This window comes from Acartia tonsa, chromosome 13, assembly GCF_053477335.1.
Source record: "Acartia tonsa isolate MP-2025a chromosome 13, ASM5347733v1, whole genome shotgun sequence".
NCBI lineage: Eukaryota > Metazoa > Arthropoda > Copepoda > Calanoida > Acartiidae > Acartia > Acartia tonsa.
Genome location: NC_137272.1, coordinates 39,477,026 through 39,495,661, shown reverse-complemented (window position 1 = coordinate 39,495,661; position 18,636 = coordinate 39,477,026). Strand labels below are relative to the sequence as shown.

At 33.1% G+C, this 18,636-nt stretch overlaps 2 protein-coding genes across 2 annotated transcripts in view; one reads left to right on the top strand and one right to left on the bottom strand.

The window, feature by feature from the left end:
• Positions 1-18,636, top strand: part of l(1)G0004 (RNA-binding protein pno1) — a 185,813-nt gene that overhangs the window by 94,716 nt on the left and 72,461 nt on the right. The gene's annotated exons all lie outside the window — the stretch shown is intronic.
• The window catches only part of Dph2 (Diphthamide biosynthesis 2), a 26,230-nt gene continuing 7,622 nt past the window's right edge, over positions 29-18,636 (bottom strand). The window contains exons 6-16 of the mRNA XM_080146486.1: positions 18,430-18,512; positions 17,201-17,292; positions 16,566-16,654; positions 16,131-16,242; positions 6,703-6,776; positions 6,294-6,376; positions 5,592-5,647; positions 3,725-3,816; positions 3,144-3,259; positions 2,280-2,376; positions 29-696 (exon numbers count right to left, since the gene is read on the bottom strand). Coding sequence (XP_080002612.1) covers positions 591-696; positions 2,280-2,376; positions 3,144-3,259; positions 3,725-3,816; positions 5,592-5,647; positions 6,294-6,376; positions 6,703-6,776; positions 16,131-16,242; positions 16,566-16,654; positions 17,201-17,292; positions 18,430-18,512 — 1,000 coding nt within the window. The 3' untranslated portion in view covers positions 29-590. The remainder of the gene's footprint in view (positions 697-2,279; positions 2,377-3,143; positions 3,260-3,724; positions 3,817-5,591; positions 5,648-6,293; positions 6,377-6,702; positions 6,777-16,130; positions 16,243-16,565; positions 16,655-17,200; positions 17,293-18,429; positions 18,513-18,636) is intronic.

The following is an 18,636-nucleotide window of genomic DNA, read 5'->3' as shown; positions in this document are numbered from 1 at the left end:
GGTCTGAAAATATAAAAAAATAAAATAGTTTCTTGTTACAAGATCATACAAAATTTATTCAGTAAAAAAATATCAGGTACACTTTATTTATATTAAGAACCAGAAATAAGGTATAGCCAACAAGCTAAATAACTCTAAAATAATATTTGGGAGCAAATAAAAAGGTTGTCAATTCTGCCAAGTGTTGCCCCCAAACAACAACTGAAAATCACGTATAGGTTTCGTGATTTTTGTTCCAAATTAATTTATAGAAATTATGAGACATCAAATATACACATGAAGAATGTACTCAAGTTTCAGAGAACCATGGAAAAAATAACATCTAAAGGATTCTATAAAATATTAAATAATTTGGGTGAGACTTAAGTCGTTCTTATAAGAATGCATAATACATATCCAAGATATTAGATAAATAAAGAAAATAAAAGCAGTATCACAATGTAAATCATGTAAACAAAAAAAAATATTTTTCCATTAGGGCTGCGAACCAGATTCAGTACCTACTGCTGGATTAAATCTGGTTCAGAACCGTGATGAGAAAACATTTCTAGTATATCCTAACTTGTTTCCCTCTTTTCTCAAACTGCTTGCTATGCCTCCCCCTCACCTTGATATCCTTGTGCAATACCAGTTCTACCATGTACCAGTGGTTCTATACTAGTTTCACCCAGTTTCTGTTCAAGACCAGACCAGCTCCTAGGAAAGGGGGACAGGGTTAAATATGGGTCAGTCCAATAATTGCAAAAAAAATTCTCCATTACTTAAAAGCCCTATATGAATTTTATAGGTGGATGAGCAATGATTGATACATAAATCCTAGCCCCCTTTATAAAAACTCTCGTATTACAAACAGTTTTCCGCGGATATAAAAATATACAATTACAAGATTAAAAACAGGCTTTTAGCCTCGAAATGCCGAAGGCACGTGCTACAAAAACTGGTTTTAATATTCTTATGATTGTACATTTTATGTTCGTAGAAAACTGGATATAATACGATGCTAGACATAATTTTTCAGTAAGGCTGAGAACCGTTTCTAATCCATCGGATATTAATCTGTTTAGAAGCGATACGGGAAAAAAGTTATCCAATAAATCGTGATCCAACCCACCCAAATCAAATAGAATAAGGCTTTCTTTAAATGTATTTTAAAAATAAGAGGGTGGTGTGTGTCAGTGCTCAAAAGTCACTTTGAATTAAAGCACTGTGAAATCTATTAAGAAACCTCCATCTCAAAGATAACAAAAAAATGTATACAGCATGACCCTCGAAAAAGTATTTTTAAGCATCTGCAGCCCTTATTTCTCAATGAATTATTAAAAAATGCATATGTCCTTGTTCTCTATAGTATTCCACGTAAGTAGATGTAAAAATATTTTTTTTACCTCCATTAACACCGGAGATTTTTAGTGCTGAAGTTTTGAAAAAGTGACTGAGGAAAAAGTAACTTTTAACATGAAACGACTTTTTTTTAGCAAAATTAAGCTAGAAATCCTTTTATTTTTGTTACTAGCAGAAACTTTATACAAAAATGAAATAAAAAATTTAGTTTTTGAGTAAAAAGCATTTTTTTACACATATTTTTTGAGTCTTTTTAGTTTAATGATATTTTGAAAAACTTACTTATTAGGCAAAATTGTTTAAGATTAAAAAACCAAATAAATCTCTATGAATATAGCAGGAAAATTGTTTTTGTTTCACCATCCTAACTTTAATAACAAAAAAGTTATAAAGAAAATAAAAATAAACATAATGATTTTTTAGTCTAAAAAGCTTAATTTACCCCCTATTAAATTATTGAGATGTCAGAAAAGTAGGCGGAGCAACTGTCATAATTAATCCTTTTCTATAAATAAGGGTTAATAAATAACCTAAAATTTGCAAATAATCAATTCATTCAGTAGTATTTTTTGCCATTAAAAATTTATATTTTTTGGTGGAATAAAAAAGAAATATTTAGTTAACTTGTTTTTCTTTGTGTCTCATTATTCAGTTGCCAGAAAAACATAATATAACCATCCAAAAAATAAGAGAAACAAAAAAAAATTCTTTTTCTCAGTCACTTTTTCAAAACTTTAGCTCTAAAAATCTCCGGTGTTAATGGAGGTAAAAAAAATATTTTTATATCTACTTACGTGGAATACTATGGAGAACAAGGACATATGCATTTTTTAATAATTCATTAAGAAATAAGGGCTGCAGATGCTTAAAAATACTTTTTCGAGGGTCATGCTGTAGAATTTACAAGATGCCTGACAAAGTATGAATACTAACTATACCTGGATGCAAGGTACTCGCCACCACCTCCAACATGAAGTTGACTCACTGTTCTATCATTTATAACCATTAGTTCTCCTTCCCCTTCACCGACAGTACCTAAAAATCATATGGATTTTAAGTGATAAAACAATGAACTATTAATTGACAATCCTTTAAGGACCGAGGATGCAAGCTTTTCCGGAGTGGTCCTATCCGGGGAGATGGAGAAGAAGTCCCTGGGCAAACCTGCATCAAACACACCTGCTTGACCATTCACCCTGTCCGGGTTTCCACCAAGGGGCTGGCCTAATAGGCTTTTAAGTCAGCCCCTGTCAGCTCTGGAGGCCTTGGAGGCCTTTCAACTCCAACCCTCCAACATCCCTCCCCCCCCTCCCCTCATCCTCTCTGGCGACATCCACCCGAATCCTGGCCCCAAATACCCCTGTTCTACCTGCTCCCGCAATATTACCCGCTCCACTGGTGCCTTCCTCTGCAACTCCTGCCAACAATCCTTTAAATAAAGCTTTTAAGCCAACCTATACGAGAACGTGTTTCTGAAGCTTTGGGTACCAGTGTAATTTGCAGTTCAATGAGTTATACAAAAGAAAAAGTTACTTTAAATGTTCTTTAATTTATTATACAAAGTAGAATGATGTCCGTCCGTCCGTCTGGGTAGGTGCGAAAATTTACGATCAATTCGTAATTTTTCTGCTGGGTAGGTAATAGAAGATGTAATTATACCTCTTGGGGCAAAGCCCCTAGAGAATAGGAGAGAAGCAGCTAGTTTTTTATATTATCATCTGATGACTGTTTATACTATAAAGATATTTGCTAATAAATCATAAAACAAACTATCCCATAATTACTCGTCAAGCAATCTTTACCTTGTCCACCTGTTCTAACTCTGCCAGTAACAAGTGAAATATCAGGAGAATCATCCTCATTATCTTCTTTAGAACTTGTATCTTCAACATAACCATCTCCACCAGGAAGTAAATCTCTGAAAAAAAAGAATCAATGAGCAATTCAAGGAATGGAACTCTGAGCTTATAGTAAAATTCATTGACTACAAAAGGACATTAGACAGGAAATCTCTCTGAACGCTCCATAAATGAGTAGATCTAATTCTTAATTGTCAGCTTGTTAACTTTATTCTGAAGGCTTATAAGTTGTTTTTGTGTACGTCTTATCATTAGAAAAATTAAGATTAACGCAACTAATTTTAGATTGTTTGATTAAAAGATTGATTTTGTGGTGGTTTCCAATTTAGATAGAAAATCGCAAAATCCGCATTACGCAATAATACGCGGATTTATCGTGGTTTTCTTAATTCTCACAATTAAAAGTACAAATAATAATTAGGATTTCCTTCTATCCAATTCTAAGGGCAGGTAAACTGAACAAAGATGGTGAAAAATGCCGCTCCCCACTTCCACATGACTAACATTAAGAGTATTTACTTCACCTGAAATCTGTGATATATTGAGAACCCCATTCTCTGGAACCATTTAGAGCAACTTCCAATTCATAGGGCGTAACAACACTTTGAAAGAAGTCCTAAAAATAAGTATTGTAACCATTACTTTTCACCAATAACTTTGATATAGAAAAAGGGAAAATTAAAATGTTCATAAATGTGTCGTCCTTTGTCCTTAGTATAAGGAAACAATGCTACCCTATTATTGAGATATTAGTTTGTCTCTTAGACACCACTTGTCACGTGTTTGGAAAGTGTAAACCTATTTTGGGGAAGGGATACCTACACCATCATGTCTAATTTTGGTGTATCTCTGTACTGCATATTGCGTAATTATGCGTTCAACAAACAACCAACTCTTTAGATTACACAACCTTTCTTCAGGGGTGTATATTCTGCACAAGATTTATTTTTTTTCCCCTGCTACAAAATTTTTTATTTTTCTTCCCCCCCTAGTTTTTTCTCACCAAGTAGGGGGAAAATGGAAAAATATTTAAAGAACTCCATATTTTATTTATTTTATCCCTCCAATCACACCTTTTTAAAAGTTTTTTTCACCAAGGACGGGGGGAAATGGAAAAAATGTTTTCAGTTTTCTTAATTTTTACATTTTTTCCCCTCCAACCACTTATTTTTTATTCCCCCCCCCCCCCCTGAGCAGGGGATCCCATGTAGAATATACACCCCTGCCTTTCTTTGAAAGTCCTATCAGTCAAGTGTAATAGTATTTGCGCATTTTTTGAGCCAAGACATTGACCCCTACTTTGACTATTTAAGTGGCATATCTGAAATAGCATTGCAAGTATATGAACTATTTTTCTCGTATTCATTCGAATCCGGTGGATAGAAACCGGTTGTCATCCATACGAAAAAACTATGTCTATCATTGTATTATATCCAGTTTTCTACAAATATAGAAATGTACAATCATAACATTAAAACCAGTTTTTTTAGCCCGTGCCTTCGGCATCTCGGGGCTAAAAAAACTAGTTTTAATCTTTTAATTGTACAATTACATTCTATATCCGCGGAAAGCCGTTTATAATACGATGAAAGAAATAACTATTAACGACTTTAGTTATGATCCAATGTTAAGCTGAAATTCGAACCAATCACCTACATGACAACAAGCGGATGCACAGTTATGCCCCACTGGCAGATTTTCAGGGATATAAATATAAAAGTAAAAAAAAAACGGATCATGTTACTGGTAGATGCAGCGCTTATCACATGTTACTTGTAGGTGCAGCAAACTCATACATGTTATTTGTAGATGCAGCAATATCCCCCCTCCATTCCCTATAGAGATACTAATATGATATTATAAATAGAAACAATTAAGATTAATTCGTTAGCTAAACATTTATTAGTAATGGTTTTGAATATATGCAAAAATATTATTAAATAAATACACATGTATTTATCCAAATAACTTTGTAAGAAGGTTCTGGTTTAATTTGGTTTAAGATGAAGGAAGTTGTTTGGGGTTTTGAAGTTCTTTAGAAATGACTATAAGCTTATTTTCAATAAAAATATAACTAACATTGTCTGCATATCTCCTTTTTTTTTTTATCTCCCTTTAAAATGTTACTTGTAGGTACGATGCAGCAAAGTTAAACATGTTACTTGTAAGTGCAGCGCTGCATCTACAAGTAATGTGATCCAAAAAAACTAAATGAAAGGTAGAAAAAAGTTAAAATCAGAATATTATTTGTTGTTGTATCAAGGTCTTTGTAAATAATGGCAACCTCTTGAGAATTCTTTGATGGAAATCTGTTCCAAATATATTACATATTTTACTGTTTAGTACAAGATTTAGTATATAAATATAAATTCTAAGGAAAAAAGCACTTACCGAAGAATCAGGAAAAGAAGTTTCTGGACAAGCCACAAGTACAAAAACTTCTACCTCTGGAATTAAGAGTGTTTTTACAAAACAAAAAAACTAAGTTATCTACCTATCTTTTTACAAAACACAATAATACTAGCGGCTTCGCCCCAAGAGGTTTGATCAACCTATTGTGTTATTAAAATTTAAAATTAAAAAGAATTTTTTTTTTGGGTGTCCCACCCCCCAAGAAATTGGCTTAAAACCATCACAGAACCAGTAGGTATATTCCCTGAAGAGTAGAGCCCAATCGGTTCAGTGGTTACTGAGATCTTAAGCTTCAGACAGACAGACGGACAGACATCGTACTAATTTGTATTATAGATGTCTAATGTTCAATTATATTTATTCGCCAACCAATCCTATAATCTGTCAATCTCACTGTTTGTTTAATCAGTCTATTATTTATTCTGCTTATTTTCACCCCATGTATTCGGAAAGAATAAAGAAATGAGAAAATAGATGATAAAACCCTCTACCCCCATGCCTGCGAAAAATAGTATAAATATGCCTTAAAATTAAAAAGAGTTATAGATCATTATATCTGTCAAAAACACCCCGCACCCTAAAGTTGTTTTTTTTTCTTAAGAAATCTATCAATCTTTTCAACTATCTGACATTTTGTCTATTTATGTAACTATTAGTGTATTGTAAGAAGACTTTATTTACCTGGAAAGTTGGCCAATTTGTGGGGATTTAGTTTACCAACCAAGAAAGTGTAACTTTTCTTCCCGCATTTTTTAATCTGTTCCCTGAAATTAAAAATAAACCTACAAAAACTAATTCATGATTTTTTACAGGGATGGAGAGGATCTTGGACTATTATTTATACTATTATCAAACTTTTAGGACTTTTTAAAAATCTTGGAATAGTTGGTACAAAATAGCATATCCAAACTTTTACAACACCAATAATTTTAATCTAAACAAGGGGTAATTTATTGAAGATATAAGTCAATTTATCATCACTTGTTTTATCCCTGAAGACAATAAAACTGAGACATCCATATTCCATATGGCGTTTTCTAGAAAGTTACTCCGCTTAAAAAAAAGAGAAAATATCCATGTTTTTACATACCTTAATCTTGCCATGACGTCATTAAAATTTGCGACACCCAGTGTTCCAACCAGAATTCCTATTCTTTCTGCATCCTGTAAATAATAGATAAGATTTACAGGTGCTTTCCCTCAAAGAGCCTTGTTAGCACAGACCACCCACCCCAGGTATTTTTTAATGGTGGATAGTTTGTCATGTGTTTTACTTTTAGTCAGATTAAAAGTTACAAAAGCTACTGGGTAGTCCTAAAGGGTAAAAGTACCGCAAGTAAAGGCCTTGCAAGATTACGGCCCAAACAAGGATTGGGCGTTGGAAAAAATATACTTTTCTCCATCTTACTATGGGGGAGTTTTAGTGTTCGACAGGCAATTGGCGGGAAAGAACCAATTATAATTTATCATTAAATCCTAAATACTGAAATAGTTACATGTTAGAATTTATATAGTTATTTTTACTGAAAAGTCTATGATTTTTTATAAAGCTTTTTTAAATATAAGAAAGATTCTAGTAATTGAATAACAAAATGATTCAATGAATCTAGACATTTCAATAACACATAAAACTAGAAGCCGAGTAAAATTTCAAAACCCTCAAAAAGTAATGCATGAAAGGGCAAAACTAAAGGGGGGAGGCGGATGTGCCACTTTTTGAAACCAAAACTAAAAGTCAAAGAAACTCAACTAAAAAAAGAGTTACAGGTCTGAGATTTTGCATGGCAGTTGCTAAATAGGGGTACAATATGGAACTGTAAAGAAACGGCGGCGCAACCGCCGAAAACCGCCGAGAAAAGGCAAAAAAAAATTCGGCGGGAAACGCCGGTTTTCGGCGGTTGCGCCGCCGATTCTTCACAGTTCCATATTGTACCCCTATAAAGCAACTGCCATGCAAAATCTCAGACCTGTAACTCTTTTTTTAGATGAGTTCCTTTGTTGACTTTTGGTTTTGGTTTCAAAAAGTGGCACATCCGCCTCCCCCCTTTTAAATGCTTGCTAATCCGTAATAGAAATATCTAAAAGATATCTTAAAAGTTTTATCATCTTATATGCACAGCACTTTTATAAACTCCTAAAATAGTCATGTTTAAACTTTTAAAAATATCTTATGTAAAAAGAACCGGATTTCATTTATTTAAAAAAATATTTGAGAAAGCTTGCTTTTTACATGAATCTGTCAATATATAACCTAGTTCCTGTTACATATACTTTAGTATTATGTAATAAGGAAGAAAATAACCAAGTATAAATTCGTGCATACGTAGCGCTGCAATATCAAAAGAAAGATATATATCAGCTTTTAAAAAGGGTTATTCTCATTAAATACAGTAAAGACTTTCAGATAAAGGTTGTACAATCAAAGGGTTATTTCCTAGAATTACTTTTAAAATTCTAGTAAAAAGCATCGCAATGTAGTTTGATTTTAAATTATTTACTACAATTATCAATCAAGTAGAAATTATTGTCTGCAATGTTTCTTTTATTAATGGCTTTACTTACAGCAGATGGGATAAAGTAAAATACTATCTTCATCATTCTGCCTTTGCAGGTCAAATTTAAGTCTACTTAAAGAGAAGCCGCTCTCTTTAAAATAGACGTCCTTGAAAGGCCAACCTCAAAAAAATAAATAGATTTACACAGTGTTTCGGAGCCTGAGCCGGGAGCAGCAACATTTTTGGTGGAGCCGGAGCCGTATTTTTCGTTAAAAACGGCTCCGGATTAGCTAAAATGAATTTTTAAAGTAATATTATAATTTAGCAACGGTCTATTTCCATATAATAAACTGAAAAACTATTGTTACTTAACAAATAGACACACATCCTTCTACTTTTATATAGCTTTAATCAAATAAAAGCAAAATATTTTATATTATTTACATATTTTATTTTATCAAATTCAATAATGAAAAAAATTGATATATTAATTTTAAGGTAGGGGCCGGAGCCGCGTCAAAATTATACGGCTCCGACACCCTGGATTTACAAGTTGAAAGTTGTTGCATAATAGTTTAAGTTAATATACATATTAAGTAGGGTTGGGCCGGATACTTTTTTGGCCGGATACCGGATACCAGATATCCGGCTGATTTCAAACGCCGGATATCCGGTAACCGGCCGGATATCCGGCCAACGCCGGATATCCGGCAAATATCCGGTTATCCGGCCAAATTACCGGATATCCGGCAAAATTACCAGATATTGGTGTATTAAAAAAAAATTTCTTCAGAAATCTTATATAAATTTACATAAAGTTAAACTTAAGTAACAAATAACAATGCTGTAGTTAAATTGAATTTGTTTAATGTTTATTTATATGCTGAAATTGAGAGAAACTTAAAGGTGTTTGATAAGTTTAAATCATTTTAACAAAACGAACTCGTTAAATCTATTAAAAATCTTTTCTAACAACTGCATTTTAACACGAATCGTATTAAACAAGGACCAATTGTGTCTAAAGATAACTTTTAATTCAAATAAAGGGACAAAATGAATTTTTGGTAACTGCATTCCAGACTTAAATGCTGCTGCACATGGAAACCAAAATATTGTTTTTCCTGTAGATTCATTATTATGTTTTTGTGTTGGAATAATGTACCTCCTACAACCATATCATTATTTAAACAGAATTCAAGTAAAAGTTCTCCATTTTCTTTTATTTAAGTCTTTCAAGTCTTTCTTATATTTAAGAAATGTTTTAAAAATAAATAATGCTTCGTATAAATACTAAAATAAGTATTAAGATAAATTTTAATTAACCTAAAAATCGTAATTCAAATTATTCACAATATTTTTAAAGACTTTACAAAACGTTTGATGTTAAGTAATGGATAAAATCCCAACAAATCGATAATATGACGAAAATATATCCTAATAATTAAGGGGGCTATAAATGGATTTTAAAGCTGTAAAGAGTGTTTCCAAACCTAGTAAACAGTAAACTTTACGGGATTCGATCGCGTATTATGCAAATTATGTCCCTTTTTTTATACATACATGTAATTTAAATTGCATTAACTCAATAAATGAATCCTTTAGTAAGCTTAATTAGTGTTCAAAATACTTATTAGGGAATTTAAAAATCTATAAGCCATGTGCTTTTAGCTTTCAGACTTATTTAGACATACATCTGTTAAATACATGTGTACTTGTGTAGTTGTTGTTCATACAATACAGAAAATAGTTTTCTGTCTCGTATGGATTGAAACCGATTGATAAAAATTGAATTATAGTTAGTCCTAAGCCACACTGAAAAATCATGTATCGTATCGTATTTAAGACAATTTCCCATGAATAAGATAATAAAATTAAATACCAGATTTGTTGGCCCGGGCCTTCGAAGGCCAACAAAACTGGGATTAATCTTTCATTTTACTATCCGCGTAAAGCTGTTTAATATACGTTAAATAACTGTATCTGCTAATATTTCTGATTAGGTTTTCAAATTACGAGACAAATGCACTAACAAAAACAAATGAAATCTTTAAGCTATATTGAGGAAATACTAAATATGTCAAATTAATGTCAGCTTTCTATGACCGCGCAGCGGCCGCATGGGGCCGGCTAATACAGTCACAACTTTTTTAGTGTGGCTGATGAAACTTTTGCTATTTACGTAGATAGGATAATCTTTTAGAAATATCCTGTAACTTACTAAGCATCATTACTTGAATCTATAGAATAAAAAAACCTACAATTTTCGGATTAGGGCAGGAGGTACTTCTTGAAGTACTGGGGGATATTGACGTCCCTCCCCTTACCAGTCACCCTTCCTTCCAGGGATATGGAAGGTTTGCGTAGGACTAACTATCCTACCTGTAAAAATCTCCACAGTTAGCGAAAACACCCACAGAACCTCAAACACTAATGGCTTTCACACAGCCAGAGGTGTGCATGAAACAAGAACCGTTGGAACTGATGCTCAGTTTACTGAGAATATGAAAGATGATGGTGAAATCCGAAAGGAAGCTATCAACTTGATGACAGGACCAATAAGTTCTAAGCAAAGCTGTAAGATAGGAACCTGGAATGTTAGAACAATGTATGAGTCAACTAAAACAGCCCAAGTAGTTAAAGAAATGACAAGTTACAATATTGGAATACTTGGGATTGCAGAATGTAGATGGACAGGACAAGGACAAACTACAACCAAAGATGGCCACCTAATACTTTATTCTGGTCATGAAAGCCAACATATGTATGGTGTTGCTATAATTATTCAAAAACGACATGTCAATTCACTAATAGACTGGAAACCTATATCAGACAGAATAATTAAGGCTAGATTCCAATCAAGGCACTGCAAGTTGACCATTATCCAATGCTATGCCCCAACAAATGACAAAGATGGAGAAGTAAAACAAGAGTTTTATGATCAACTGCAATCAATCAGAAACTCAGTACCCAAACATGACATGTGCCTAGTTCTTGGAGATATGAATGCTAAAGTAGGAACTGACAGGACTGGAGTGGAGAATGCAATGGGACACTTTGGCATAGGTACAAGAAATGAAAATGGAGAACTTTTACTTGAATTCTGTTTAAATAATGATATGGTTGTAGGAGGTACATTATTCCAACACAAAAACATTCACAAATATACCTGGACAACACCTGATGGACAAACAAGAAACATGATTGACCACATTATGATCAATAGAAAATGGGTCAATTCAATGCAAGACTGTAGGAGCTATAGAGGAGCCGACATATTTAGTGACCATGAACTAGTTGTCAGTAAGATTAAATTAAAGCTGAAGCGTACTGGCCCTGATAAAAAGAGTGAGATTGGTAGACAATATGATTCTTCAAGATTAAAGGACCCTGTGATAAAGAATGAATTTGTCTTAAAACTCAGAAATAGATTTCAAGTCTTAGAGGACCTAAATGACGAGACTGAGATCACATGGACTTCAATTAAAGAAAACTTTCAATCTACTGCTAAGGAAATCCTAGGACACAAGAAACCAGAGAAAAAGGACTGGATCTCTGAAGAAACATGGATCAAAATAGAAGAGAGAAAGAAGCTCAAAAACAAAATCCATAATGCTCAACATTTGGCTGACATGAGCAATTTAAAAGCTGAATATACTGCTAAAGACAAAGAAGTCAAAAAGTGCACAAGGAAAGACAAGAGAGATTACATTGACAACCTGGCTGAAAAGGCCCAGAGAGCAGCTGACTTTGGTAACATGAAAACAGTATACAACATAACCAAGCAATTAAGTGGCAAATATAGCAAAAAGAGTGGTGAAACTATCAAGGCTAAAGATGGTAAATTACTCACTACAGAAAAAGAAATTGCTGAAAGGTGGAAATCACATTTTGAAGAAGTGTTGAACAGACCTGAACCAGAAATTACTGCTGAACCAGAACCAGGACATGAAATAGACATAGATATAAGACCACCAACTATTCAAGAAGTTAAAGCTGCTATACATAGCCTAAAGAATGACAAAGCACCAGGACCTGACTTGATAACTGCCGAAATGCTTAAGGCAGACATAGATCTTTCTGCTAGGACTCTAACTGATCTTTTTAATAAAATTTGGAGGCAAGAAAAGATACCAACGGACTGGTCTAAAGGTATAATCATAAAACTACCTAAGAAGGGAGATTTGAACAATTGTGATAATTGGAGAGGAATTATGCTGCTTTCTATCCCAAGCAAGGTCCTATGTAAAGTTATTTTAAACAGAATTGATGAGAAAATTGACAATAAACTGAGAGAAGAACAAGCTGGATTCCGTGCTGGAAGGGGCTGTGTTGACCAAATTTTCACCCTTAGGACAGTTATTGAACAATGTGTTGAATTTAACAAGCCACTTCACGTAAATTTTGTTGATTTCTCTAAGGCCTTTGACTCCATACACAGACAAACACTCTGGAAAATACTAAGAAGTTATGGTATACCAGAAAAGATGATAATTATGATAACTAAATTTTATGACAACTTCCAAGCCTGTGTTTCAGTTGGAAACAATAAGACATCTGATTTCTTTAAAATAAGCACTGGAGTTAGACAGGGATGCATTTTATCACCTATTCTATTTATATTGGTCATTGACTGGGTGATAAAGAAAACCACAGAGGACAAAAAACGTGGTCTCCAGCTGGGCATACTAGGACACCTAGAAGATCTGGACTTTGCTGATGACCTGGCACTGATTTCAGAAACAATTAAACATCTACAAGCTAAGACAGATAGACTAGTCAAATATGCAGGACAGGTCGGGCTCTTTGTTAATGTCAAGAAGACTGAAATTATGAATATACCTACAAACCCTAATCAAACTATAACAATAAATGGTGAACAATTGAAACAAAGCAACAAATTCACCTATCTGGGGAGTGTTATCAGCAGTGAAAATGGCTCAAAAGCTGATATTAAAACCAGGATTGATAAGGCTAGGGTTGCTTTCAACAGTCTACACAACGTTTGGAATTCAAAGAAACTTGCTCTGAAAACAAAAATCAGACTTTACAACAGTAATGTGAAATCAGTTCTTCTCTATGGAGCGGAATGCTGGAGAACTGTGAAAACCGAAACAAATCAACTTAATGCATTTCACAATAGCTGCCTAAGAAGAATTTGCAAAATATTCTGGCCAAACAAAATATCAAACCTTGAGCTGTATGCTAAGACCAAGTGCAATAGTATTGAAGCAGAAGTGAAATATAAAAGACTAAGGTGGCTAGGACATGTGCTCAGAATGGAACAAAATAGGTTTCCAAAAAAGTGCTTAAAATGGAACCCCACCACTGGTAAACGTAATCGGGGACAACCAAAAATGACCTGGAGGCGGAGCACTGAAAAGGACCTCTTTAATTTGGAATTAACATGGGGAGAAGCTGAGAAACTTGCCAAAGACAGCAGGAATTCATGGAGGAACAAGGTGTCCGTATTCTCTGGCCTTCACAGTCAAAAAGAGAGATGCGTCTGATGATGATGATGACAATTTTCGGATCATGGAAAGAAAACGAAGTAGCGGGTTTTGTCGTTTTTTTCACAGTAGCTTCTCTCCTATTTCTAGACCCTGATAAGGGCTCTAACCCTACTCGGCCTATTTCCTAACCATATGGGGCAATCATTAACATTTACCTAACCTAACCTAAAATAACTTATAAAAAGCTACTGTGAAAATACGACGAAAGCCCGCTACTTCGTTTTCTTTCCACGATCCCAATTTTCAATAGCAGCATAGCTACTCTTAACCCTACTAGTATAATCAATTTCTTGTGAGGATTCCCCGGAGCAATGATAAAACTACTTGAAACTCGTCCTGTTTGTCAGCCAACAACGCTATTTTGAAAATATTAAATACATAATAGACTATATAAGTTTGAAGGAATTTTAATTAATATAATAGATTTGAAATCTGCATAAAATTTTAAGGTTTTTTTTATAAAATTCGTTTTTTATATAATTCTTTATTTAAAGGCGCAAATACGATTTAAGTTAATTAATTTTGACATCTGTGATTGGTGGATTGAAAACTATCTGCGCTCTGATTGGAGAAGCTTAAGTGTCGTACATCATTCAACCAATTAGAGCGCGGGTAGGTTTCAATCTAGCTTTCCTATTGGTCAAAATAAATTAACTTAAATCGTATTTGCGCCGTTAAATAAAGAATTAAATAAAAAACGAATTTAATAAAAAACCCTTAAAATTTTATGCAGATTTCAAATCTATTATATTAATTAAAATTCCTTCAAACTTATATAGTCTAATACATAATCAAGAAAGGATATAGATGATTCCCTAAAAGTAGTAACTTAAATCTAATATATGATTCTTCCTGTATTTAATGTACGAGTTTCATGGGCCACACTGTCTTCGGTGTACTCATGTAAGTTTTGTCTTTCACAATTATTTTTTTTACATTCCTCAACAATTTCCCCTTTGCTTGGGTCTTTTTTCCTTCATTTTAAGTACAATGAATAAAATGTTGCATAAAAATAGACGGATAAGGCACATGAAGAAAATTTGTTTCATTCAGTAACAAATAACAATGCTGTAGTTAAATTGAATTTGTTTAATGTTTATTTATATGCTGAAATTGAGAGAAACTTAAAGGTGTTTGATAAGTTTAAATCATTTTAACAAAACGAACTCGTTAAATCTATTAAAAATCTTTTCTAACAACTGCATTTTAACACGAATCGTATTAAACAAGGACCAATTGTGTCTAAAGATAACTTTTAATTCAAATAAAGGGACAAAATGAATTTTTGGTAACTGCATTCCAGACTTAAATGCTGCTGCACATGGAAACCAAAATATTGTTTTTCCTGTAGATTCATTATCCCATGGCCCGATAAATCAGGGAGGAAGGCGATATTGGACTGTCATTTACACTGCACTGGTATAATTGGTACATCAAATTTTCATCCATTGTCTTATCCCTAAAGACCCCTGCATAAAATAGACGCTGCATTGAGCCCCATTCAAAGAAACAGTGCAAGTCGCATTAGAAAAATAAAAATTCCTTGGTGTTTCCTCAATAAAGCTGAAATTATCGAAGGTATATATTAATATAAGGTTGTATCATTATTCTAAATTTAAGTCTCACATCTGTTCCAAACCACGAAGAGAAAAAAGGAAATTCAAATAAATAAAAAATCGTACTTGAAGGTCTTTAAAAAATAAGGTATAACAACCAAAAAAAAATCGTTTTTCCTTTCTATTCTTATAATTTTTATTTTGTGATTTTTCAGTCTATTTTTTTAAAAACGTTCATTTAAACAATTTTAAGACAATTATATAATGCATAAAATTTCGTAAATCTGAAAGTTGTCCAAAACTTACAAAATTTTGTAATGCATAATTTAGAAACGTTGCTTTTATTCAGAGTTATATTTAACAAATATAATATATTATAAATAAATCAAAGATTGGATAACCTGGACTGTGAATTTAACTGGTGCCCTAAGTTTTATACTAGGGTTGGGCCGGATATCCGGTCTGGCCGGTTATCCAATCATTTTCAATATCCGGCCGGATACCGGATATTAAAACTATCCGGTTACATGATATCCGGCTGATTTTTGACACCGGATATGCGGTTATCCGGCCGGATATCCGGTAAATTGCCGGATATCGAACGTTGGCCAGATATCCGGCCCAACCCTATTTTATACACATGTTTTATCATTTGTTGGCTTAAAAGCTTTGGGCCTATTTCTTTAATACTGATTAGTTTGTTTGTCAGTGCCAAGACTTTTCAACATATGTTTTTAATTTAAAGCAGAAGGGGTAGTTTTGTTTATTATCAATGACAATGTACATCAATTTATCGGCCATCTCGTCGTCTTGTCCCTCCTTATGATCACTCTTTATAGTTAAAATTGAATGGGGAATAGAACTTACTTACCTTTGCTGTTTGCACACAAATAGTCTAAAACCTGCCTATTTCACATGCATATGTATATCTAAATGACCATTTAAAATGTTACTAACCTTTGTTTTTTCAATGAGGAAATATCTTTTCATCAACAACTTTTGAACAGATCTGGTGGCCAAATTAAGCCCTTCTCTGTTATACACGAAAAAGTCATTCCCACAAAAACTGCAAGATTTTTTGGTTGATTATTTTTATTCTATTTAATATTTTGTAAAAAAAAAGATAATAATAAAAACTTTGACTAAAGCCCTCTGCCCTTCAGTATTTAATTAACTTGACCTAACCTTGGCGTTGAGAGTGTAACCACCCCAGTTAAAAGAATCTTGAGGGTGTTATCACCCCTACACCCTCTTGTAGGCATGTTTCACTTCTTAGTCTTAGGCAAGGGGATATCAAGTTAAAATAGATAAGTTACATTTAATTTTAAAAAAAGGTTGTTTAAAAATTACTTTTTACAGAATAATATGTATAAATAATCATAACAATTCCTGAACATAAAATTATTGAGTTTTAATGAGTCCTTATCTTCAGTGGATACATAAACAACTTTACAGGATTTTAACTCCTCAAACTTTGAAACCTAAAATAGAAATATTCTATAACTAGCGGTTACGCCTCTGGAGGCAAATGAGAGGAGGGGGTTAAGTGAAACTTGGTGAGGGAGCTTATTTTTTCCAGGAGCGATTTATCCTGGAACATATAAGTTTAGTGCGGTTATCGAGATATCAATGTACAGACAGAAAGTCGTGCCATTTCTTTTATATATGGAATTATATATATCAAACACTTAGGAAATAAGAACGGCTTTATCTAATAGTTTTAGAGAAAAGAAAACTTTCTTTTATTGGACTAAGCATACTTTTATTACTTTCATTTTTTTGTAAATCTAGTTAAAGGAGGTTTAATAGATAACAAAAAAGATACAATTGGTTTTTAAGAATTAAGTAATACAGTGAGAAAAATGCAAATGGTGTACATATCAATGGGTGAAAAAAAAATTGGCAAGAGATAAAATGTTTAAAACGTGAGAATTACCGAAAGACCTTTATGCATAATATAATATTCTGTTGTTGTATATCTTATCTTCACTTCTTAAGGGTAAAGATTTAATGTAAAAATTAAAAACCTGGAATATTCTACCGAACTTCTTTATAGAACCTTCTGGAATTTGTGTATTTGAGTCAACAGGGCTACTAACTATTACTCTTCCTTTCCAATCTAAATATTTAAATAGATGAGTTTACTTTTCAATTACCTTGTTAAAGATATGGGGGAAAATCTCACTTCATTATTCACCCTGGGTATAAGGTTAAGTAACACCGAACAGACAACTAATTCTGAGATTGCACAACATTTGTCTGACATAGCAGTAGTAGGAACCATTTTTAATAATCTGTAGGCAGCGTTTCGGATCCGGGAGCAGCAACATTTTAGGTGGAGCCGGAGCCGTATTTTCGTTAAAAACATCTCCGGCTCCAGATTAGCTAAAAATGATTTTTTAAAGTAATATTATAATTTGGCAACGGTCTATTTCCATATAATAAACTGAAAAACTATTGTTACTTAACACATAGACACACATCCTTCTACTTTTATATAGCTTTAATCAAATAAAAGCAAAATATTTTATATTATTTATTTTATTTTATCAAATTCAAAAATAAACAAAAATTTATATATTTATTTTAAGGTAGGAGCCGGAGCCGCATCAAAATTAAACGGCTCCGACACGCTGTCTGTAGGTATGGCGCTGTGTTGAGCCGAGATTCGAACCAATAACCTTCTGACTGTCAAGGGTTTGATTATTTGATTGATTCGAAAAGTTCCAGCCCAAGTGCTGACATTATTATTTAAAAGAGATCAAGAATGAAAAAAAATATATTCAAAAATTGTTTAAATTCCTTGCTGAAATAAATGCATTTTTTCATTTACAAAAAAAAATCTGCGAAACATTGTGAGGTAACGTCAGAAGAAGGTTTGTTTATATAAACTGCAGAATTAAATTCTTGTTGACAACAAAAAGAAAGGGTTTTATTGTTCCCAAACTTAAAAGAATCCTTATTTACGTCATTACAATACACAAAAGAATTTCTTAACTAGTAAAGAGTGGTTTTTTAATTATATTAATTATTAAGAAACATTCCCAATGATGATTAACTAAATTCCCCTTCTGCAAAATTAATTTATTGGTGGAAAAGTTTGGACACTTGTAGCTTGGAACCAATAAACAAGAATTCAATAGAGGTACCCAAATTTTTTAGCTAAACTTTATTTAACTTTGGGTACCAGTACAGTTTATAAATATTATTAATTTCTTCACATTACATTTTTTCGTCGTATGTTTGTCATATTTACCTGTCATATTAAAATTCTGCAAGGCGTGATGGTATTCCACATCATATATAATCAACAAGGAGTCCTCAATGTCGAATTTTTCCCTGAATAATTTTGATCCTTTTACTTGGTACTACGTCAAACCCTAGATACGTCAAACAGTAGATGCGACAAACGCTAGACAGACAAACAGTAGACAGACAAACCCTAGACACGACATATGCTAGA